This window comes from Gallinula chloropus (genome assembly GCF_964237585.1).
Source record: "Gallinula chloropus genome assembly, chromosome: 1".
Lineage (NCBI taxonomy): Eukaryota > Metazoa > Chordata > Aves > Gruiformes > Rallidae > Gallinula > Gallinula chloropus.
This window is the reverse complement of record NC_140085.1, coordinates 29,170,340-29,194,762: the sequence shown is the minus strand read 5'-3', so window position 1 is coordinate 29,194,762 and position 24,423 is coordinate 29,170,340. Positions and strand designations below refer to the sequence as shown.

The 24,423-nt window shown below is 37.4% G+C and overlaps 1 protein-coding gene across 2 annotated transcripts in view; it reads left to right on the top strand.

Moving 5' to 3' along the window:
• Nucleotides 1-24,423, top strand: part of RAB3IP (RAB3A interacting protein) — a 31,706-nt gene that overhangs the window by 6,616 nt on the left and 667 nt on the right. Inside the window, exons 2-10 of one of the 2 annotated variants that reach the window (XM_084279128.1) lie at nt 1,207-1,482; nt 1,686-1,947; nt 9,364-9,459; nt 12,215-12,292; nt 12,672-12,875; nt 16,128-16,256; nt 18,493-18,605; nt 21,813-21,912; nt 22,019-22,088. In XM_084279128.1, coding sequence (XP_084135254.1) covers nt 1,232-1,482; nt 1,686-1,947; nt 9,364-9,459; nt 12,215-12,292; nt 12,672-12,875; nt 16,128-16,256; nt 18,493-18,605; nt 21,813-21,912; nt 22,019-22,088 — 1,303 coding nt within the window. In that variant the 5' untranslated portion in view covers nt 1,207-1,231. Of the gene's footprint in view, nt 1-1,206; nt 1,483-1,685; nt 1,948-9,363; nt 9,460-12,214; nt 12,293-12,671; nt 12,876-16,127; nt 16,257-18,492; nt 18,606-21,812; nt 21,913-22,018; nt 22,089-24,423 lie in introns of those variants that run through there. The other variant, XM_084279129.1, reaches the window with a different exon arrangement.

Here is a 24,423-nt window from a genome sequence, read left to right as displayed (position 1 = left end):
GTAGAGCAGCTTGTTTAATGTGAGTGCATACACACTCAGTACAATACTTGAGATGCAAACCCATTTTGAACAGTGTTCCTTAAGATGACTGAAAAGTATTGATGTAACTTAAATGTTACTGCATATGCTAATTTTGGGTTTCATTCTTGGTATTTTCTGTGTGTCTTATGAAGTATCATATAAGTAGAAGTCATCTCTCATGGCTATGACCATCATCTTTCTAGATCTTCTCTGTCCTGTCTTTTCAGTTCTTAGAACCAAGCAGATCTCTCTGTAAAATGCATTGTATTATTTCATTTAGATGCTACAGTTCTTATGCATGTTAAGTACCTTTGTTAAAGCTTCATTTTCTCTTATATAAACATGGAAAATGGATTTTGCAGTGAATAATCACTTCTAAGTAATTCCTTCACAAATTTCGTCATACTCCTTCCAATAAGTGTTGAATCATGCAGAGTTTTGTGCTTTCTGAAAAATGGCTAGAAAAGAGGAGCTTTCTATTTGGTCTGGGAAAATTCATCTGTGGTACTTGTTTTCTGTTGATCTTACGAAAAACACATGAAATTAAAAATTAGACGATACTTCCAGTTAAATATCCAATTCGTATGCTTTACCTGTAATGTATTTTTGGTATGAATTGTTGCCATCACTTAATCATGTCATGTATTAAATCACACCATGTTTCATGAGAAGTCTTACTGGGTAGTTCTGTCAGTTCCGTGAACTACAAGAAGATAAATGTGTAGTGCAACCAAAACTGCTATGGATTGTCATTTATGTAAATATTCACTGATTTCTTTAGATTATTTGCTTCATTGAGATTAAAACTAGAAGCTTCAGGATTTTGTGTTGTTTCTTAATGGTTCCCAGGTGCCGCCATCTTTCACGAATGTAGTATTAGTGTTTTGATACAGAATTACTCTAGGCTATATTAAAGATGGCTCTGTTTTGTGATATAGTCTGTGTTCTTGATTTCATCATCCCGTTTAGATGTGGAGTCTGCTGTTGGATCTGAACTCAGTGGTCCAGTGTGCAGTGAAAAAAACTCTTGGTGAAGTTGATAGTTTTGCAAGATTAGTCCACAGTTTCTATTATGTTCTGAATACTTCCTGATGTTTTTGTCTGGGTGGTTTTTTATTAAAATAATTGTCAGATATAATCAAATATTTCCTGTTTGCATTCTAATAATGGAATTATTTAATTCAGGGTTTCATATGATGAGGCTTTTATTATGGCCAGTGATCCCTTGGAAGGCTTTCATGAAGTGAACCTCGCTTCGCCTACTACACCAGATCTTCTTGGAGTAAATGAGCCAGCAACTCAGGAACAAACTACCTCACCCGGTGTTATCTACCGACCACATCCTGCTGTTGTGTCCTCCACACCAATCCAACCCAATGCATTAAATGTTTCTGACCTTCCCACACAACCTGTTTATTCATCTCCCAGACAGCTAAATAGTGGAGAAGCATCAGGCGTCAGGTAAGTTCTGTGTGTCTTTATTTTAATTGACGTTTGTTTGCATATAAAACGCTTGCTTCCCTAAAGATACGGTTTTAATATTACTGACAATGTAATATTAAACTGTGTTCACACTGGTATATTCAACACCACTACTACCACTTCTAAAATAGTAGTTCTTAATGTATTATATGAATAAAAAAATATATCACTCTCTTTTACAGCATCAATGTTACTGACGCCGTACTGTGTTCTACCTCTGGACCCCAGGGTGGGTCATTCAATCACAATAATTCCAGGAAGGAGAGCAATAACGCAGACAAAGAGTTTTTGCAGGGTTCTACAGTAGCAGATGTTGCTGAAGGAAATGAAGATATTTTTGGGTTAAGTACAGACAGTTTATCTCACTTACGGAGCCCATCTGTCCTGGAAGTAAGAGAAAAGGGCTATGAAAGACTGAAAGAAGAACTTGCAAAAGCTCAGAGGGTAAGGCTTGTTGTCTTGTCTCCTCCTACTTTTTCTGTTTTTCAAAGGGGTTCTAATACTGCACAATAATAGGTGGGCCAGAAGGTGCAGCCTGAGCCTACTGATTTCTTCTAGAATTATTAGGATGTAATTATTTTATGTAAAGTTTTTCTAATGTTCAGTGCTAATGTCTTGGAATTATTCCTTGTTAGCGTTTTTTCTAGTGCTGCTGCTACTGAACAATGGAAAGCTGCAATATTTGGTTGAACACACTTTTTTGAAATGTAGACCATTTCTTCATTGTGACATTTGAGAATAGGAGTAATTTTGTGTAATTCTATTGTTACAGTGTAAGTATTTATAGATGCTGATTATATGCCTCTTGAGTCTTCTTTTTCCTAGAATATAAAAGTGTAGCGTGTGTCATGGAATATAGAAGTGCTTTGGAACTTGTGTTTCATAGAAGAATGCCTGCATAGGAAAGAAGCAATAAAGATGTCATTGCTGTTCTTTAGAATACTGCTATACCACTCTTCAAATTGAACATGGATACCTTTGATGATGGTTCATTAATATTTGTAAAGCGCTTTGTCTTGTTTGGGTGGATGGTGCTATATAAATTCAAAGCCATTATTTATCATTTGAACATTGTTCTGTGCCTAAACTTCCAAGCAGATTTTGTGCTGTTTGTATCTGTGCCCTTTCCTCTCTTCTACATGATTCCATTCTTGTTTAGAATTAAGCTCATCTCATGTTTGAACTTGTTTTCCTGTTACCTCATCTTGTTGAATGTAGTCATTGTTTCTGTCATAGTTGCATTTGCCCTTGAAGTGAATTTTAAATATGGATTCTGACATCACTTCTCTTGATTGTTTTACTGCTTAGTAGTTGCTTCTTTGGCCAATGTGTGTGTTTGCTTAGCATTTGACCACTGAAAGGAAACGTTAACCTGAGCTAAGTTTGAGGACCTTGCATGTGAATATATAGTCCAGCAGTTAAACTTGGAACCTTAGAAAGTAAGAACAAATTAAAGTTTAAACTTGGGGAAAAGTTCTTCCAGCTCCTGACAGTACCAAAGTACAGCTAACTTGAAAACCACAACTCAGATTTGCTGCTGATACCTTGGAATTATCTTAAAGTCTTATTTTCAAGTGTATACCACATTGTCTTTTAAGGATTGAAATGTTTCCTACTTTACTGCAAGATTTAAGGTCGTTTTGAAACCCTCTGGGTGGTCTTAACAAAAATCGATTCAGCACTAATTTGAGACTGTTGTTATCAAAGTTCTTGCTAATTGTCAACCCTTTAGTTTGATTCTTACCAGTGTTACACTGGAGGGATAACTTATTTTGTCTCCCTGTCTTCTGAAGTTTGCACTGGTTCAGAGTTGCTCAGTAAAGCTGGAGTCATAACAAAAGTCTTTACAGCCTGTACAACAATAAACCCTATTCCTTCTGTAATACCTACTTTCTTCCACTTCCTGTACAAGGTTTATTCTGTCTCTAATTCTCCTCTGATTGCTTTTTTCCAAAAGTCATGGCTGTTCACATAGGTCTGTGCCCACTCTGTGCCCATGTATCTGGGGAGGGACTTCTTACAAGGGCATGTAATGATAGGATGAGAGGTAATGGCTATAAACTGGAAGAGGATAGATTTAGACTAGATAGAAGGAAGAAGTTTTTCACTGTGAGAGTGGTGAGGCTCTGGCACAGGCTGCCCAGAGAAGCTGTGACTGCCCAGGGAGCTGCCCCCTCCCTGGCAGTGTTCAAGGCCAGGCTGGATGGGGCATTGGGCAACCTGGTCTAGTGTCCATACCAGAGGCATTGGAACTAGATGGTCTCTAAGGTCCCTTCCAACCCAAAGCATTCTATGATTCTGTGATATTCAGTATATTATGCAGTTTTAAGCTTTTATTACCAAGTATATTCACTTTTATCGATGAGTACTCGGTTTAAAAATCTGTAGGGATGTAATTTATAGGTAGTGCCTGTGTATAACTGGTTCTTGTTTTGCATAATGATTTTAAATTCTCTGTAAGTCTCTGCTGTTTATTAGGAGCAGTGAGATAAGTTGTGATCAGAAAGGCAACTAGTAAGGAAAAGGGAATTTTGAAGCTTAGGGATCCATTATGTAATTTCTTTTCATGTTTCTGTTTGGATTTTTTTCTTCATATGCTCTCAGCTTTTTGTATTAGAATATATGTGTGTTCTGTAATTGTTAGATATTTAAATATGGTTCTTGAAGAAATTATTCAGGGATAGAATAGAGATTTTTTTTTTTCTCCTTTGTGTGCCTTAAGACTGCAGACAACACTTCTCAAAATGAATGGCATTGCTGGCAAAATTGTTTAAAAAAAAAAAAACACCCAAAAAAGCTTTTTCAAACATTTGTTTCCTGAGGAGAGGAAATATACTTCCTACTTCAGTATGGGTTGTTGCAGCAGCACAAAGTCATGTAATGAGTTTGGGAGAAAGGTTGGGTCAGAGATAACAGAAGGGTGGCATTGTATGCTAATGGAGCATATAAGATTGGATATACTTTTGCCTTAAAATGCCCCTTTAGTTAAAATGACAGGGATTTTTCAGTGTTTGAGACCATTCAGTTAATTGTTCCTTATCTTTTTCACTGAAGACTTAACTTCTGGCTACATTCTATGAAGTGGAGCTGAAGAGCCCTAGCTTTAGATGATCTGAACCTTTCTCCTTGTTTTGCTATCCTTTTAAAGTAGCATAGGGAAAACTGAGAAAGCTGTTAAAAGGCTTAGTGATTCAATGCCTGAGACCTTATCTCCTCAGGTCTCTCTGCATTTGCATTTTTTTTCTGCCATGTTTGGATTGAGCTGTGTCACCGTGGTTACTGAAGGAAGATCAACATATAGATCACACCAGAGAGAATGGTGATGGTATTTTGATAGGTGGTTATTTCTTCCTGTGCACTCTTAGTGGACTGCTTGGAGAAGAGTACATTTTTTCTGCTTTTCATCTTTATTAGCACGTTGTGCATATGTTGGATAGCTCTCTTGTAATTTCTGAGCTGTGGCAGTTCATAGTCACGTTTCCTTGAATTTTTATGTGATTTGGCCCTGAAGTTATTTCCCCATGATTCAGCCTGTCAATATAACCTCATCCATAACTGCAGAGAGAAACTTAGTTTTCCGTGTTGATACATTTTCTCTTGGAGTGTTGAAATTACCAGCTCTCACAGATGGTTAACCCCCTTCTCTGATGAGCAAAGAGTGGTCTACCAGAGATGTTGGTAGAATACTAGATGTTGGATGAATACTGTATTCCATTTGAGAATGAATTCCATGCTTCCCACGGTCTTCAGAGTAAGATCAGTAGGCTTGTTGGTACCAAGTAAAAGCAGGTTTGGCTTTTTGTAGAAGAAATAGGAATTGCTGGTATTTTCCTAGTAGAGTGAAATTGAGATTTTCTTTTTCCATACTGATACAGTGATTCTTGTGAAAAAGGTGACAGTATAGAACGTGGTATTGTGCATTTTAGTGTTGTTTAAGAATCAGACCCTCAGTTCTAGATTTTTCTTTCAAAGGCTTCAATTTCTGTATGGTTTCTTTATCTCTAAAACCGTGTTACAATTCAATCTCTTGTCTTCAGATCTTATGTGTTGATACAGGTTTTAGCGTAGATTTTGGTTTTTTTTCCTGCTTGTTGTGCCTGTGTTGTCAAAGAATCCAATATAGCAGGCTGCTGCCATTGTTACATGTGTTTCTGCAGAGGCTAATGTTGAGGGTTAAATCTTTGGTTTTCCACAATAAAACACAACATTCTAAAACTCTGCCTGAATTAATGAATAGATTCAGAATGACTATCCAGGCATTCCAGCAGTACTATACAGTGCATTCAGCATTCTTCAGTTTTTATTTGCTCAGAATTTAATGAACAATTGAAAATGAGGATGCTCCAGGATAATACACCACCCCAGAACTCCACGGAAGAGTGTACTTGCAAACTTTTTAAAACACTTTGCTGCTAAGTTGTAAGGCCACTGGCTTGTGGTTGTTAAAGACCAGTTGGTTCTCCCAAGGTGTCTTTGATTAAAGTTTTCATTTTCCACACCTCTGATCCTGTGTAGCTTATTGTAGGCGTAGAAACTTTCTCAGGCAAGTAGACTACATGCAAGCAAAACATGCAGTCTTCACCCATACCATGAGATACTAATTCAGTAGTTTATGATATGCTGTTATCTTTGAAAAGATATTTTGGGCTTTCTCTACATGGAACACCCTTCCCCATTGCAACTGCATTTCCTAATTTTTATGTAGCTTGTTTAACTTGAGTGCTAAGTGAAGACCAGTCAAATAGAAATATTGCAATATAAATACAAACTTTTTTGACAGCTTTCTGATTTTAGGTGATAGCTGAGCTGAAGGTTGGTCTCTTCTCCCAAGTAACAAGCCACAGGATGAGAGGAAGTGGTCTCAAGTTGCATCACAGAAAGTTCAGATTATATATTAGGAAGAATTTCTTCACTAATGGAGTGGTCAGGCATTAGAACAGGCTGCCCAGAAGGTGGTGGAGTCACCATCCCTGGAGGTATTTTAAAAATGTGTGAATGTGGCACTCCAGGACACGGTTTGGTTGACATGGTGATCTTGGACAGACAATTGGACTCTCTGACCTTAGTGGTCTTTTCCAACCTTAAAAATTCTGTGATTCTGTGAAAATCTTTGCTACTTTATCTTCTGCATCTATTTCTGACTTAGTGAATTTGCTGAACTAGATTCAAGATTATTTTTCTCTCTAGAATTTAAAATATGACTTGTTTTGATGCAGTAATTTGCATTCCTTCTCTCACTGGCACTTTCTAAAGACCCATTTTGTAGCCTGTGAAGATCAAAGTGAAATAAGCAATAATATGACTCTCATAAAAGATTTTTTCTTAACTTTAAAGTTTATTTTCAATGTAAGTTATTTTTTTTTTTTAATTGCCTACTTTGTTAACTGTGTGTTGAACTTTATAACAGCTCATCTTTATGTAGGTATTTAGAACTGTAGTGTGCCAAGGACTGCAGCATTGATGGTTTGTCCAGCACACGTAGTTGTCCTTTCCACCTCTGTATTGCGTATGCCTGGGAAGTCTCCAGCAATGCCTTTAAGACACAAGCAGTAGTAATGTTTCTACTGACTGCTAAGCTTTTTGCTTTGGGCACTTTTATTTCTCCTTTCCTTAAAAAGCCCGAGCTACTGAACTTGCTTGGCAGAATGATGTGTTATGCTAGGCTCCTCTTGAATCATGTCGTGGAAACTTGCCCAGTGTTTGACAAATTTAGCTAATCAGCTATGCATAGTAGACTGCCTGATGTCCTCTCCTTTTTGTTTTCATTAGTAGCTTTACTTATTTTCCTGATTTTTTTAATCTAGCCCCCTCTCCCATTTGTTCTAGTTGCAGGCAAAACTGTAATCGTCTTAAACTAATATATTGATAGTGGTAGCCAAGAACTGAACTTGATGTAGTTCTGCCTTCATTGTGAGTTTGGTAACTCTTGACCTGAATATTAATATAGCTTCTTTTTAAGCTGTAATATGTTTTATGTTGCATTTTCCTTACAAAGCAATGAAGTGCAGGAAAATAAATGTATAGATCTATTCCCTGCATCTACAGGGACATGTGAAAATGGATTTTAAAGGATTTTGTCAGAATATTTAATTTCCTTACTAAGAATCATACTTTATATAGGACATACTTCAACACAATTAAAATTTCTCCCTCCTTTTAACTTCCTCTGTTTTCTATTAATTTTCCTTTGGCTTTTCGTATTTTCTTTTTTTTTTCTTCCATCTGTAGCTATTTTTCTGCTTCTCTTTTTTTTTTTTTTTGAGAGGCAAAGATGAGTTACTGTGCAAAGTAGTAGTTAGTAAGAGTTGACTACTATTTGAGAAATACCATGTTTGGAAAAAACTCTATTATTTAAGTGGTACCTTTCAAAAGAGTTAAAAGGTTGCTTATGGAGAAAACAAAAAATGAAAATATGAAACAAACTAGGCTAAAAATCAATCAAAATGTCCAAAGATAAAACCAAATAAAAGAAGGGAGAAACAGTGCCTTTGATACTGAATGAGTCTAGAGTAATCCTTTAATGCTTGTCCAATTTAGGAGCTGAAGTCAAGGAGGACCCTTCATCTTTGAAGAAAATCTATTGCCAGTTTCACTGCAGAAACTAGGAACAAGACCTGGTATCAGGATGCAAGATGTAGTTTCCCACATAATTGTGGACAACATTAGTCTTGAAGACATTGGGAGAAATAGTAACCACCTCCCAGAAATAGAAGGGAAGCCGTTGTTTGGGCCTCTTTGTCTGTAGTGACTGGCCTCCTGTGTCTGAAGGCAGCTGTTTTCTTTACTGGCTTCTGGAGGTTGTCACAGCAAATCATTGCTAGATTGTGTTTGGAGTCTTTAACGTGTCAGCGATAGCCTTGGGTCCTGTATTTCATGAGTGATGGTAGTGTAACAGCTGGCTTGGCAGGGAAAAGCTGAGGAGGAAGAACTAGATGGAGATGGGTTATGGCCAAAAAACCATAAATGCTTGGAAGGTCAAAGTGGGCTGTGTGCTGCTTTTCTTTCCTCATCTTTCTCTTTCTTGCAAGACATCCCAGGGGTTAATGGTTGGGAAAGGGGAAAGGATTCCTTCTTTCAACTTCCTTGTCAAACTTTTTGTACTTTTCTGAGGGAAAGCAGGGTAATGTTCAGACTTAGGACAATACAGTTGAGATGGGACATGTGTAATACTGCCAAATCTGTGTTAAAACCTTACCTTAAAAATGGGATGGTCAGGCCTTATTTGCTCAAATGTTAGTGGTGTAGACAAATAACATTTTAAATTTCATTAAGTCAATTTTATTTTGATTTATGTATCTGTATGAACACGAGATGGGATGTAATTACAGTATGGTTTTGGAATTGTATTAGCTGTAAGGGGATATGCAGGACATATTCTTTGTAGTAAAATATGGTTTAATATTCTTTCAGAACTGCGGATTATCTTGAGACAAAGCTCTTCTAAATTTTTTTTTCCAGATTAGTTTTTTTAAGAGGCTGTTAAGGAATGGGTAAACAGAACTGGTATTTGGTCTGTCCCAATAATTAATTTGATCTATGTTTCATGTGACTTAAGTCTTCTATACTTCAAAAAAAAAAAAAGTGGGTTTTTTTTTTTTAATTTAAGAGTATTTTAGAAATGCTGATGTCTGGATTAGAGTCACTTTAGATTGGCCTGGTACATTGCTGTATAGCAGTAAGAATAGCTATTTGTATGTACAGCAGTAATTTCATTGCTCTATTTTGAAAGGCTTTGTTTAGCAAAGGTTTTATGTTCCTCTGATTATTTTTGTTCTTTTTCTCCCCCCTCTCTGTGGTATTAGCTTTAAAAGGCCAAATTACTACTCTAAGTCAGAATAAATAACTTTCAATTTTCCATAGGAGCTGAAGTTAAAAGATGAAGAATGTGAAAGGCTTTCTAAAGTGCGAGATCAACTTGGACAGGAATTGGAAGAACTTACAGCTAGTCTGTTTGAGGTTTGTTGGAGTCTTCGATGTGATATACTTAAAGGAAGCTGAGCCAGATGTTTTGTGTAGAATCAGTACATTGTATGCTGAATTTTTCTGCCATAAGCTTATAAGGGGATTTGTGTCCTGAAGACCCATATGTGTTGAAGTAGAGGATTAGAGCAAGCAGTAGGCTTTTCATTTAGATGAGAGAGACCTTGTTGAGCTTGTCAGTCTGCCTAGATGCAAAGTGAAGAAAATAAGGAAAATACATTAGAAAGCTTAAAACTATTTAGAGTTATTTTTTGGCATAACTATTTTGAGACAGCTTCTCTGTCTGACAACAAGGCTATCTAGATAAGAGCTAAATTTGGGGTTGCCATGGTGACTAATTAAAAAAATAATGTAGCTCCAGATCAATGGAGGTAGCAAGTACATAACTCAACCATGCTTTCAGCTTTTGAATTTTGGGTCTGGCAGCACGCTACTCCCACAAGCTTGAAAAGAAACATTAATGCTGAGTGGTGTACCAGGCTGGAACCTGGTTACCAAGTGAGAAGCATGAACTTTAAGTGAGAACGTTTTGAGAAAAAAAGGCATTAGTGCCAGTAAAGATGGTGAGCTTGTATTGCACAGGGGGAGAAAAAAAAAATCCATGTTTAAAAGAGGATCAGTTCTCATTTTATCATAGGAATATATATAGGAATGCCTTAGAGGCTAAATTGAGATACCCATAACTGTCAGAATAAATTTCATAATCTGGAGATGATTTATATGTTTAAGCTGAAGTAGGGTAGATTTAGATTTGGTATTTGGAGTAAATTCTTCCCTGCGAGGGTGGTGAGGCACTGGAACTGGTTGCCCAGAGAAGCTGTGGCTGCCCCCTCCCTGGCAGTGTTCAAGGCCAGGTTGGACGTTGGGCAACCTGGTCTAGTGGAGGGCGTCCCTGCCCATGGCAGGGGTTTGGAACTAGGTGGTCTTTGAGGTCCTTTCCAACCCAAACCAGTCTGTAATTTTGTTTACCAAATCCTAAGTATTTACTTTCAGTATATGCATAAAGACACAACATCAGCTATGTTTCAGAAACAGTTTTTAAACCTGTGATGATGCATTGGTATAAAAGTGTGATTAAAACCTTGAAAATGTTGATATTCAAAAAGCAAATTACAAACTGTTCCGTGGGTTGGCAGCATGTTTTATTTCATCATGCCAGTAGGGCAGAGTTAGTTAAAATATTAAGCAGTTCCTGTGTGTGACCAAATGGGAGGCTCGATTGTTTTTAGCATAAATACTTGTGTATGTTGGGAGAGAGGAAAATGTGGGGCAGGTATCTTAACTGTAGAGGAAAAAATAAAATCTGCGAAATTTTCTAATAATGACACTTTATAAAATAGAAAAATGTGTGAATTTGTTAAAATTATGTTTGAAATGCAGTCTAGTGGTAACGATTGTTTGAGTTTCAATTGGGCACGTCACTTGTGGGATTTGATTTCACTTAGAGGCCCTAAGAAAACACCACGTTGAGGTTGCTTGATTTTTTTTTTTCAGTGGGATCTACAGCCCTTGAGTTCATATTGTATTCTGAATCCCACTAATTTCAGTGACCATATAAGCGGATGTGCTGGAGCTTATATTAATGCATCCCAGTGGAGGATTGAGACCTGTTGTGCACAGCTGGGTGTATCTATTACATTATTCCACTGTAATAGCACTGTCACATGCTTTGCTTTCAAAGGTGCATCACTAAGCAGAAGCTGCATGGTCAATGTTAAATGTATTTCTACACATTGTATAAATGTGTATGTTCCCATTCCTGCATGTGTCTGTTGTTACTTAAAAGAATTTTACAAACCCATATTATACAGCTGCATTGTATGCCAGTGGGAGCCAGATCACTTGGTATGGTGGTGTATGAACTTTTGATTTATATAGTGTCCAGATACATGCTAGGCGCTTTACAGATATCAGAAGGGTCCTATTCCAAGTAATATAGTCACTGGGCCTGCTCTTTCGATCTTTGTTGCCTTCAGTAAGTACCCAGTAAGAACTGTAATTTGATCACAGAGTCAAATTGCTGGATCAGAGCCCAAACAAATACATTACACAGACAAAAGGCTTAAAGGTATGAGGTAAAAGGATGTTTAAAAAATTCCCAGTCCTTTTACTCTTTCTACTTTATTGGCATAGCCTTGTTTCTGTACTTGGATTGCTTTGCAGTGATTTTTCTATACTATTTAAGAAATGCTTATTAATTCACAAATTATTTTCAAGCAGTTGCTTTGTTTTATTGATGGTAAGAATTCAGAATTCATAGTTGTTTGACCGGTTCCATCATGCAGAAATTTACAGTTGACTAAAACTGGTTATTCCAGATAGAAGGAGGGAGAAGTTCTTTTCAGTGTGCTACAGGGCTCACGTTGCTTTTTTTTTTGGCTGCCGGTTGAGTCTTTCTCTTTGGGGGTCAAGGAACTTGACTTGCCAGCTACTGAAGCATGATTGGAGCTTGGCGTTCATGACAGGTATTGTTCCTGCTGGTGGGGGGGTGGTTGGAGTTGCTGAATTTCTGAATCTGGGCTCAGGACCAAGGAGAAGAAAGGTGGTGGGCCAGTGGTGAATCCAAATGATGTATTTGTAGGTATTTTTTTGGTGTGTAACGGTTTAATTTCAGATGGTTGCACAAGTAGTCTCTGTGAAGCAACAATATGTCCTTAGGGTTTGGGGTATTTTTACTGCATCTTGTAAATTTGTATAAAGCGTTTACTCTAGTTAAACATTCTTTTTATAGGAAGCACACAAAATGGTTAAAGAAGCTAATGTCAAACAAGCTGCAGCAGAAAAACAGTTAAAAGAAGCACAGGGAAAGGTGAGGTTCTTTCTGACTTGCTTTGCCTCTTCACATGGTTATAAATCTGAAGTGTGATTCATAAAGATGTAAACAGAGTCTTACCTGTATACTTGATTAAAATACATACTAAGTTGTTTTGTGTCACCTTCACACATTCTTAGCTAGCAGCTCTGGGCCCACAGCTGGTGTGTCAGCATATCAGGGAGTTAGTAAGATGCATAGGAAGTCGGTGTTAGTGCAGCATGCAATCGCATAGGCATCTGTGGGTTAGTACTGCTGGAAGGTGGAAGTCTTGATTTGAACCAAGATAACAGAATTTTTTGTTAAATTCTATTATAAACATGTTAGGTTGTTTTGTTTTGTTTGTTTATGACTTGGTTTTTTTCCCTCTGCCAAGATTGATGTCCTCCAGGCTGAAGTAGCAGCCCTGAAAACACTGGTACTGTCTACTTCACCAACATCTCCAACTAGGGAGTTTCAGTCTACTGGAAAAACTCCTTTTAAGAAAGGCCATGCAAGAAACAAGAGCACAAGCAGTGCTATGGGGGGCAGTCATCAGGACCTTACCATGATGCAGCCAATTGTAAAAGACTGTAAAGAGGTAACGTTACAAGGCTTGTCCACTTTTTGCTAATAAGCTGGCCTTATTTTTTTGTTTTATTAACAGTAAATCTAATATATTTTAAATGTTCCTGTAATACTGACTACTTTAGAGATGTTTTTCATTAATGAAAGAGATTTTTTTCTTACCAATAGTGGTGACTTTTCCATGTCTTGTTTACCTTTAAATCATTAAGTGAATATGAGATATGAGTTTAAATGCTTAATTTAAAAGTGGGTATTAAAAAAAGTGCAGTATAGCTGAATGATAAATCCTGGTGGCTTCTACAAAGCCCATCACCAAAAAGTTCATAAACTTTTCATAAATGTTTCATAAACTGTCAGAGAAAAGGGGAATAGTCTCTTTACAGATCAATAATGGGTGAAAGAGGCCAAGGAAAAGATGGAACCAATGATTTATTGGAGAACAGGATGAGACTTACCACTGGAGTCACAGAGGGGCCTGTGATTTCTTATTGTTTTGTCATGTAGTTGAAAGTGGGCAGATAATGAGGCGACAAGTTAATGTCTTTAGAATGGTAGAAGCAAAAGGTGACCAAAGAGTTTAGAAGGATCTTACAATACCAAATGGTTAGTAGAACAGCTGATAAAATTAAAAATCAGTACATGAGAAATGAGGCATCTTGGGGGGAAAAATGCAACTCAAGTAGAGATGCAGTTGTGGAGTTAGAAATAGCTACCTTGTGCTGGATTAAAAAAAAGTATTGTACTTGTGGGTAATTCTCAGTGCTCAGTGGCTGTCAAAGGTGCACAGAGCTTTAGAACTTTTTAGGAAAGGAATAATATTTTGCTGTGTAAACACGTAGTAAATGTGTGTCTATGTATGCTGCTATGGTATCTTCGTCTTAAACGGGACGTAATGAAAATAGGAGGAAGTGTGACATAGATGGTGAAATCTGTGGAAGCATTTCTGTGTAGACACACATGTTTGAGGTAGAAGAAAAATCTTTAATACCACCAGTGTCATTGGGATGATTAATAGTGAACAAGTATTAATGATTTTTTGTAATAAGGAAACCCTGGAAGCTCATAAGAAAATAATTTTCAGTCAGTATGTGATGAAACGGTACAACTCATTGTCATGAGGTAGCAAGATTAAAAACAAAAATATGATACAAATGTAGCTCTGCAAAGTGATGAAAAGCCTGCCAATGTGTATAGAGAATAGATAGGACATTTGGTTTAGGAATCTTCTCTAACTACACATTGTGAGAAGTTGGGAGGCTGTAGAACAAAGGTGTGTGTGTCACTTCCTCCTCTTGTACTGGTCTGCAGCCAGCCCTGTGACTGCTGGCCATTGTCAGATCGGTAACAGGCTAACTGCATCTTTAATGTGATTCACAGTCACCATTTTTATACTTTCTTTTGCTAGTTATCCCTAAATGTCTTTATACCATACACCCTTTTACTATAAATCTAGAAAATAAAGGATTTTCCAGCTTTCTGTTTCATACTCGGTCTTCAAAAAAAGAGAAGGTGAAGGGAAAAAAAGCGCTTTGCGTCCTGCCTGCCCACTTAGTGGTATCCAGGATGATTTCCTTATTACAAGTGGATCCTCTTGCCCTTCAGAAAAATAGAAAGTCCAGTTCCTTTATAAGCATCGTATTGAGGTCATGACTGAATGAAATTTTTAGGCATTGGGCAAAAGTGGGAGATGGGAGGAATCTGTTTTGCCTCCAATTTCTTGTGAAGGGAAAGTGGTGAATGTGAAGGATGTGCTGCAGGAGGCCCAGTCTGCCTGACATTCTTTAGTCCAATGTCCCTTTTGTTGGCTGCGTGAGGAGGCACTTTGAGGCTGATCGAGGTTTCCCAAAGCAAGTGACTCTTTCTTCCAGTGACAGCCCAGGGAATCAGTATGAAACACGTGCCTTCCTCCTTACCTGGTGCTCTGGTTTTCTTTACTGCTTTTGTATGTTGTTGGTCTAAGGTAAATGTTTTTGAAATTCTGGGATCTGGGTCTGAAACCCTTGGTCTGCTCCCTTCTTGCTAAATGTTCTTGCCAGTGAGTGAGGTTGCTGCCTGCATTGCAGGCAAGCAGGTGGCATCCACTCAGTGTAAATGCAGTGCTCTTCAAAGACCTGACATGTTTCTCTGATGTTGTGTAAAATGAAAGTATTAAAAATTTAAATGGAATTATTATTGCAATTGGCTGTAGGTAATCAAAAGTTTGATCTAGTCAAAGCACAGGTAAAGGCAGGGAGGAGATACACACATAGCGCACAACGAAGACTGCAGTGGAAGAGCATCAAAATATATCCACTGAGCAGTTTATTCAAGGCAGCTTCTTTATAAATTGGTCTGGGTGAAATTGAGTTAAATCTAGAAAATAACCAAGTTAATAAGAAGGAAATCTTAATTTAGGATCATATAATGCGTATCAAAAATGCATTCCCCTCCGCCCCGCTGATATCTCTTGATTGTATTAATTTTAAAGCCAGACCTGAGATGGGTTTTAACATATAGGAAATGTTCCTTTAGGGAGCAAGTTACACCTATTGAATTTCATTTGTACAATGAGCTTTGTGGCTTAGCAACCAGAACATTTATGGACTAGCTTAATTAAGATGGTTGTTCTTGATTGCACCGGAGTGTAAGGCAAGTAGCTTTAATGGAAAACAAATTTACCAGTCTTAATTTTTGTAGGTTCTTTTTTAAGAAAAAAACAACACCAAACAGCAGAACATCCCACCAAAAATGACAGTACTTGTCCCCAAAATATATATGTAAAAGAATGACAATGCTGAGAGGTCAGAGAAGGGGGGTAATGTGTGAGGAAAGAATGAACTGTAAAAGGTTTAAAGTCAAAGCAGTGTTACTGATCTTTTTAATAGGATTATAAAGAACTTATTTCAGTTGTTTTTTGTAACGAAGATGCATCGAGAAGAAAAAAAATTTTTAGTTTCGTTGTTAAACAATCAGTTTGGGCTTTTATAAGCTATCCTGGAAGCCTAAAAAACAGGGGACAGGTAATTAGCTTGTCCCTGGAGTTGTGGTGACCAGTGACTGCATTACCTCTGTGTTTTGAAAATGGTATGTTTTGATTTGTTTATATTTACAGTCTTAGGAGAGTGGCTGTAAAGTGTTTGTAGCTGGGTTGCAACAGCATTCTTTCATAGGGTAATGGAAAGCTTTTAGTTTTAATGCTCCTTATTTACCTGTGGATATTTGCAAATGATGGATACCAGTGTGATGATGGCAGTACTAAAATATGTAAATGTTGTGTCTGTTCTAGGCTGACCTGTCTTTGTACAATGAATTCAGGTCTTGGAAGGATGAGCCTACTATGGATAGAACGTGTCCTTTCTTGGACAAAATTTATCGGGAAGATATTTTTCCATGTTTAACCTTCTCAAAAAGTGAGGTAATGGAAATAGTCTAAATGTGGTTACTGATGCTTTTCCCTTAAATGTTTTACATTAAGCCAGTAGAATGTATTAAAATGTTTTCATATGAAATGTAACTTTTTCTGTGTCATTATGACAGTGTACAGTGCTGAAGTGTAGTCTGGGTTATTGAAATGATCACTTTTTTTCTTCACTATTTCATGTATGTTATTCCAGATATGGTCTCTTTAGGTTTGCTCTTTCAGATGTAGGAATGGATGGTGGGTTTTTTTTCCCCTGATTCTTCAAAAGATGCCGTTTTGTAGGAAGTGTCCTGTCACTTTCTCTTGTTCATTGTGCAGGGGGCAGTAGAGACTAATGTATTTAACTTTGCGGACCTGTGTTTTCTCATGTCAGCCAGAGCAGGCTGCAAGCACAGTCTGGGCTTTTTCTTGAACAAAGTTTTAATTTACAAGAATTAGAATTTGTGACTTCAGATGATTGAACAGGTAGAGTTTGGGAATATGGTTTTAGATTAAACAAATTGAGAGGTTTTTTAATTGGTGTTACTTCAACAAACTCTTCCTATACGGAGGAAAGACTTCAGTTTTACCCATCTTCGGGATCATGTGGAGCTGATTCCAGCTCAAACTGCTTTACTTAGGGTGTTTTTTTGTGTTTTTTTTTTTTTTAATCTTCAGCAGCATTTATAGACTGTAATTGTGTTATCTGTCTCTAGGGGAAAGAGACCATATTCTTAGAACTTTATTACAATAAGACTAACATTTTAAAGCCCTCAAACTTGATACCTTTTTCCCCAATAAATTTTAACACCTCAACCTCACATTGAAAAGGCTCTATTTTCTTCATCATGTTTACCTGCTGTTTTCATGTGGTGTTACATTCTTTTCCTGTGCCTTTCATCTACTATTACTTGCTGGCCATAAGCATGCACAATCTTTCAGTTATTCGTGTACTGGTTCATTATGGTTGGTGTACAGCATCATATGAACCTCTCCCACTAAAATGTTTCCTTGGTTACTATGAGAGTTAGATTGCTTCTGCACTATATGCAAGCAAGCCACCCTGTTGTCTTTCCCAGCAACTTCATTTTGGTTTTTTCTGCTTCAGTGGCAGTATGATTACTGTAGATGAGTATTTCCTATTAAGGAAAGAATGAGGCTTCTAGGACTTGCCAGTTATACTGCTAATTGTTTCCAGATGCTGTACACAGTGACCAACTTCTGTTTTCACTATGAATATTGGTAAACTAATGTGCAGTTAAACCAAACTATACGTGTATTATGGTTTTGAATCATTGGAAATGCAGTTATCTGAATGGCTGATGCATTAACTCCCAGTAGCCTCTTGTGTATATGGGTAGTGTGTTGCTTTGGGGAGATGGCAGAGAATTTCATTTGAACTGCTTCAATAGTAATATTCTGGTTTTAAAATATTCAAAGTACAATAGAAAAATGTTATTACTCAGTAGGAAGGAACCTTAGCACAGATTTATTTCACTAATAACAGGAAATTATTCCTTTTAAATCAAGTAATGGCTATTACTTGTCCATACTTAAACAGTAGTCTTGGGCAAGTGTTGAGGTCCAGTCAAGCAAAATGAGCATGTTTCTAGTGTCTTACGATTCTATGCTTATAAAGAAATAACATAGCTTGAGGAAAAGTTGCACTTTGTCTTGTGAAGATGATATTTTAACTAATGTTTGAAAGTTGCCATTGGCTTTTCTTTATAGTATGTTGGCTTTTCTGTATATTGTTCACCTTTGCTTGTTTGAATGCATTTCTAAAGCTATCTTTGCTGAAAAAGTGACATAATATTTGTTTTTTGAAAGATAAGGAAGCATGCTGTATCATTTTGTTTCCATAGAACACAATAAAATCAGAGCAATTTTTAAAAAATAAACAAAGCTTGTGCCATATCCAGTCTCTGATGAGAACATGGCATGCACAAGTGGATGTGCTATTTGAGCTTATGAGGAATGACTGAAAATGCAGTTAACAATTTAAACATGCTTGACTACATTCCTGGCTGTAAAAGCAGTTATCTTGCTTCAAGGCAGGGTTATTTGGAGGGCAGAATTTAAACAGGAGCCTTGCTCATGGTGAAAGGAAAAGCTCGTTTGTAATTGAATTTCTGTTTGAGTTTATTTCTTTTTTTGGGTGTTCCGAATTTTGCAGAAGAAATATGTCCCTGCTTTGAGGCAATGGATAACACAGAGCTGTTTTTAACTGCTTTCTAAATTTCTCTTGCAGTTGGCCTCAGCTGTTCTGGAAGCTGTTGAAAACAACACTCTGAGCATTGAACCTGTTGGCTTGCAACCTGTTCGATTTGTGAAAGCTTCTGCAGTTGAATGTGGGGGACCAAAGTATGTCAAACTAAGAGGGGGAACTTGACTCATTTGAGAAAACTGCTGTCAACTGATCACCTCAGTTAAATTTGTGTGTCTTAAACTTATTTCCTAAAATCTCCGTCTTTAAGATTGCTGTTACAAAATTTTATGGTGAAAGTTAGCAACTAATAAATTTAACTTTAAACAGACTAATATAGAACAATCCATTGAGGCAAATTCCCTTTCTGGGAGAGCTGTTTATTTTTCTTACAATGTGTTGACCACAAAAAAAGTAACATTCACTTATTTGGAAAAGGCCAGCCTGATACTTAAAACAGATGCTTTTAAACTAGGGGCTACTACTTCAGTAGTGTCATAAAAGAAACAGATACTGAAGTAGTACATGCTGAGCATCTGACAACTGGTACATTTGTGGCATAAGAAATTGAGGAAATATATAACGTTGACAAAGGTAGCTGAAGGATTTGAGAGGAGATCTATAGAGGAAATTCTCTGAATTTGAGCAGGAGAAATGTAGTCAGGTGGGAATGAAGACACAGGTGAGTTTGAACCTAAACCAGGTAGTGTGCTTGAATGACAGGAAGGTTACTTCAGAAATTTTGGAATGGTCCCAGAGGAATCAGAGGCAAGACTTCTTGCCAGGTGCTGATGTAGACAGTGAAGTTAGGTGGGGAGGGACTTGCCTGAGGCACTGGGGTTTCCATGGGTGTGAAGGAGAAGGAAGGGGTTTGTAAGTGTACTTTGGCATGTGTCAGGGTTAAGCAAGCAAGGTTGGTGTTAATCTGAAGCCTTCCAAATCTTGATAAAGCTTTTCCTTCACTGTTGGAGACTGTTTGGACAAGTTGACAATTCGCTCTGTAACACTTGTTTTGGCAGAGCTCAGTTTTCTGACAGAAAACTTGCATCAAAATGTTTTCACCTGGCTCTTGAAATTTTCTTCCTTTTCTCATGGCTGTTTGCTTTTTTTTGTTTTTCCCATCTTTTTGAATGGAAGTGGAAACACTTTTAACACAGTGCAAATTTTTTTACTTTAAGGGAGCTGTATCAAATGAAAATTGTGTTTCATGGCGTATTTGATCATTTCTAGCGTACATAATTCAGGCATTTGAGTTATTATTCAGCTTACTCCTGTCACTAGAAAACATGCTTTTTGAGCTGTACCAGTGCCTTACCAGAAAGGCCTGCCACCAGTAATGGAGCTGCTCAGGGGGCGGTGATTCCAAGGCCGTGACACGCTGCTGTGAGCTGTGTTCTGTGAATGCAGTAGAGAATCTGGACAGACAGAAGTGACTGAAAAAAATCGTGGGTCATTAAAGAGCAATTGGCAAATCGATTTTAAAATTACTGTTGTTCAGGCAACTTCCCTGCATCTTGGCATCATGAAAGATTTACTCAAAAAACAGGGAGACTCAGTTGCATCGTTCGAAGTTTCGTGAGATTTTAAACCTTCTTTTTCCAGCGTATGATAACTTTAAAATTAGAACTTATGTAGCCTTTAAGTAGCTGGCTAGGTATCAATTAATGTTTTAAGATGACTATGCACAAATTGTAATTTAGTTACCTTTGAGGTATCAAAATGCCAGGGTTTTTCTCCCAATCATCTGGGAACAAAAACTTTTGTGGTATTGCTTGTAGGTAAGTAATAGGTAAGGAATAGGCAGTTATTTAAGTGTAATTTGACAGTAAATGTGCTTTGCCTTGTATGTGATTGCTGGCACTGGGTGGGAAACAGGTGTTCCAGTTTTCACTGAATCAGGGTAGCAGTTTCACACTTCATATTTTTGTACAGTGCAAAGCACTGTTTTTACTGAAACCTCGTTCTTAAATAGGCAACAAAATATAGACAAACTGTAAATAAATAGTAACAAAAAATAGAGTAATGTTTTCAAAGGAATTATTGTGCAGTTGCCTGGGGGATGGGGGAACAGATGCATAAAATAGTGGGTAATAGTGAGACAAGGAACAGTGGGCGGAGAGCTGTGATAATAGTGGAGAAAGGTTCTTGACACACAGAAGTTATTGAAGTGTGCCTGTGGTGGTGTGTGAGTAAGTGCTGCCTTAAGGAAAGACAGCTGGGCTTCCCCACAGGATTCGGATAATTGTCCCCATAGGGAACAAAGTGCTAAGCTGCATGTGTGCTGTACAGCACAGAACTGAGTCTTTAGTAGTAACCATCATGCCAGCATTTAACCTGGTGTGATGGAAGATAAAATATAGAAGGTAATTCTATAGCCAGAAGGAAAAGAGGGCTTTATTTTCCTAGCATTGAAAGCCTGTCTTAAAAGCTCGACTGAAATTGTGATCAGCTTGCTTCAGCTACCATAGGATTTTTTGGATCAATGATCTGCTGTCAGTCCTCATAAATTGCTATGGAAAATCACACAGACTCTTCAGTTGTCTTACATGGTTCTGTGGACCAGCTGCAGGCTTTTTAAAGGGGCCTCTGAGCCACTGTTTAGAACCACAGTAGCTTAGTAATGTTTCACTTCTGAAAGGCTGCTTGTTCTTGAACTCACTGATTTTGTGAGGTAGAAATGGAAGGGAGAAAAGCCAGCAGCTTTTAAAATCAATGAAGCTGTGGATGCCATGACAACCCAGTTCATCTGAGATCCTGCCATAGGAAAGTTCAAAATAAATAAAATTTCTGGTTTATTTACATTTATTAAGATTGTATTGGTAGCAGTTTCTTCAGGAGATTCAAACCTTCTTTTTCTAAGAATGTTGGGGGAAACATACTTGCTTTGTCCTGAATTTTTTTGGGGAAGAGTTTGTGATGACTATTGACCTTTCCTTGCTCCTGAACATGACATGCTTGCAATACATGAAAAGCAGTATTATTTTCAAAAAATTGTGTGAATGGTGGCATCAGCTGATAGCTTAAAAAATACTTATTTTGCATATGAAGAATGAATTAAAGAAATCCCACTGTTCAGAGTTGCCACGCCAGCTTGAATTAGTGAGTATGGAAGTAAATGACTAGAGCAGGAGAAAATTGTGTAATCAGAAATGCCTCACGATGCACTGGTATTGAAACAAAATTAGTCCTTGTGGAACTGTGTAATTGACAGCATAATGTAATAATTGCAACTTGTAAAATGAAGGCAGGCACTTGGGTATCTGTGCCAATATGAAGCAATTGCATGAGCACCTTAAACACATGCAGGTGTTTAGGTGTTAATGTTGGATTTGTTTGCTAAATCGTGGAAACTTTGTATTTTGTAGGAAATGTGCTCTCAGTGGACAAAGTAAGTCATGCAAGCATAGAATCAAATTAGGAGATTCAAGCAGTTATTACTACATTTCTCCTTTCTGTCGTTACAGGGTAAGTAGATGTACTGCGACCTCGGGTTGAGGAGTAGTTATTTAGTTGTTTTTCCATACTGTTATACAAAATGACATTAACCACTTTTACTTTTGTATGGGTTCAGATCACGTCTGTGTGTAACTTCTTTACGTATATTCGGTACATCCAGCAAGGACTGTTGAAGCAGCAAGATGGTGAGTAGGAAATTGCATTTGGCATATAGTAACAGAAATGTTCATGGTGTGTATGCATAAAACTTGCTACCTGTATGCAATAGCAGGGACCTGACAGCACAGGAAAACTATCTGTTGGGAGTCATGGTTGTAAATGTGAGAATTTGGTGATAGACCACTGTCCATTAAGGTAGGGTTTGGAGTTTTTAAGAACAACAAATAAAAAAGCCAGGATCTTAGTCCGTTTAATACCCCCTTATATTATTCAGTAAGAAATACTATAAAATTCCAAAACGAGAGGAGTTAGTTTTTCTACACAGCATTAAAAAAATCAAGGGGCTCTCACAGAATGTGGAGATATTTTAGACCAGAGAGATCAGTTTGGCTTGATCAGGGCCCTTTTTTTCTTTTCATTTGCTTTGGTGCATCCTCATTTTGTGCTTGAGAATTCAGACAGCCCTTGTTGTCAGGCTGCCTTTCAGGGAGAACTGGAAACATACCTATGTTTTGAGTTAAGTTGTAAAAACTGAACAGAAAACCATACTGTGATTGTACATGTGAGTGAGAAATGAGGTCTTGGCCACTGCTGTGGCATGGCAAAGTCTTGTGATTTAGGGCTGTGGTATAAGTGTGCCTGACAATATAAGGCTTGATTACTCCTTGCCCCAAAAGTGTGTTCTTTACTATCATTACTCCAGGCTGGTTTGGTGGGCTTTTTCCCCCCACTGGAGTTACCTGGTTGCTTTCTTCCTCTCAGACTAGCATATCCAATGACTGCGTAATTAAACTCTGCCTAGTAATTTAGAAATTTGCTTAACTGTGCTATTTAGTTTCAGTATGTCCATTTAATAAAGATGATGTTTCTGAAAATGTATTCACTGTTTACCTAGTTATTTAATTCTTGAATTAAAAAATATATTGCATGATAGATTTGCAGTTACCAATCTTCATTTACAAGACTGTTTTATCTATCACTCTAGAAGAAAATGATGATGATTTGGTTGTGTTTTAACTATAGACAGTTGATTTAATTATAATTCCAGTCCAAGCAAGAAAGAATATTGCCCAACGACCTTTAGTCCAAGGCTTTTTGAAGCAGACCATATCAGACTTCGGCTCCTGGATTTTCTAAGCGCAGATAGCAGTGTTGCTAGCCCGGTGTCAGTAGTCAATTATAAAAGTGGCTTTCACTTTTAAAGATAGGGGTTTTTTTCCTGTTTAGTTCAGTTGCATTTTTGAAAGTAGAGTAAACCAGCATTGTTATGTTTATGGATATCTGTGCTTTTCGTTCTTCCAGTTTTCGAGTGTGTGGATTGGCTTCATCCAGAATTTGGCTAGAATTAGCCCCACTTTAATCTACCTCACCTATAGTCATCTCTTCTGGTGTTTCCCAATTTCAAGAGCTCTGTATTTTAGCTACACACAAATATGTTCCTTACAAAAAAATAATGCTGTTATCTTTCCTTGTCAAATAATTTTCATGGAATTCACAAAGAATTCACCTGTTCCATACACTATGTTTAATAAAACCTTGAGATGGTTCCGATTTTTACAGATGTACAGGCATTGCAGAAGATCTTAAAAGAGTGTTAATTTAAGTTTTAACTTGGTTTCTAGCTAAAAGGCTTTTACTTTGAGCAAAATGACCTGTATAATTCCAACAAAAATCATTTGCCCTGTTATTGATAAAGAAATGAATATTTTTGTCAAATAACACTGAGAACATTTTATCAGAATTATTCTTCAGCATAAGTTTTGAAAAAAAAGCTTGATGTTTCACATCACTTGTAACCTTTACCATTAAAACCACAGATTGTGCATTTGTAGCTTTATGTAAATACTTCAATATGTTTAGCAGAACTTAGAATGATCATGAGTGCCTCTCTGGACTGCATTGCATGTGCTTCTGCTTGTGCACCATGTAACTTTTGAGCCAGAGGTCACTTTTACAAACATCATTTTTGAAATATGGTCAGGAATACCTTGTACTAGTTCCTCAGGTTAATAATCTTTGTAGTCACTCTACATCATGATTTTGACTGTATGGAAATTATTTTTGTCTTGAATAATTGTACATTCAACTTGGATTTGTATTGCTGTGGTGTCTAGAAGCTTAGGGTATGTGCCAGGCTTATCAAGTACAGCAGAATACAGGTGAAATCAAAAAAAGGGTTTTCTTTCCTCCCCACTTCATTGCTGCTGGCAAATTACTGATAGGAAATAAAGAGGGAAGGAGAAAGATTACACAAAGATTGCTGATTGTGATGAACAGTTTTTTCCAGCAAGTTCTACTCTTTCTTCTTGCAGCCTTAATTTTAGAGAAAATGAGCCAAGGAGCAGGGCAGTTAAAATGAGA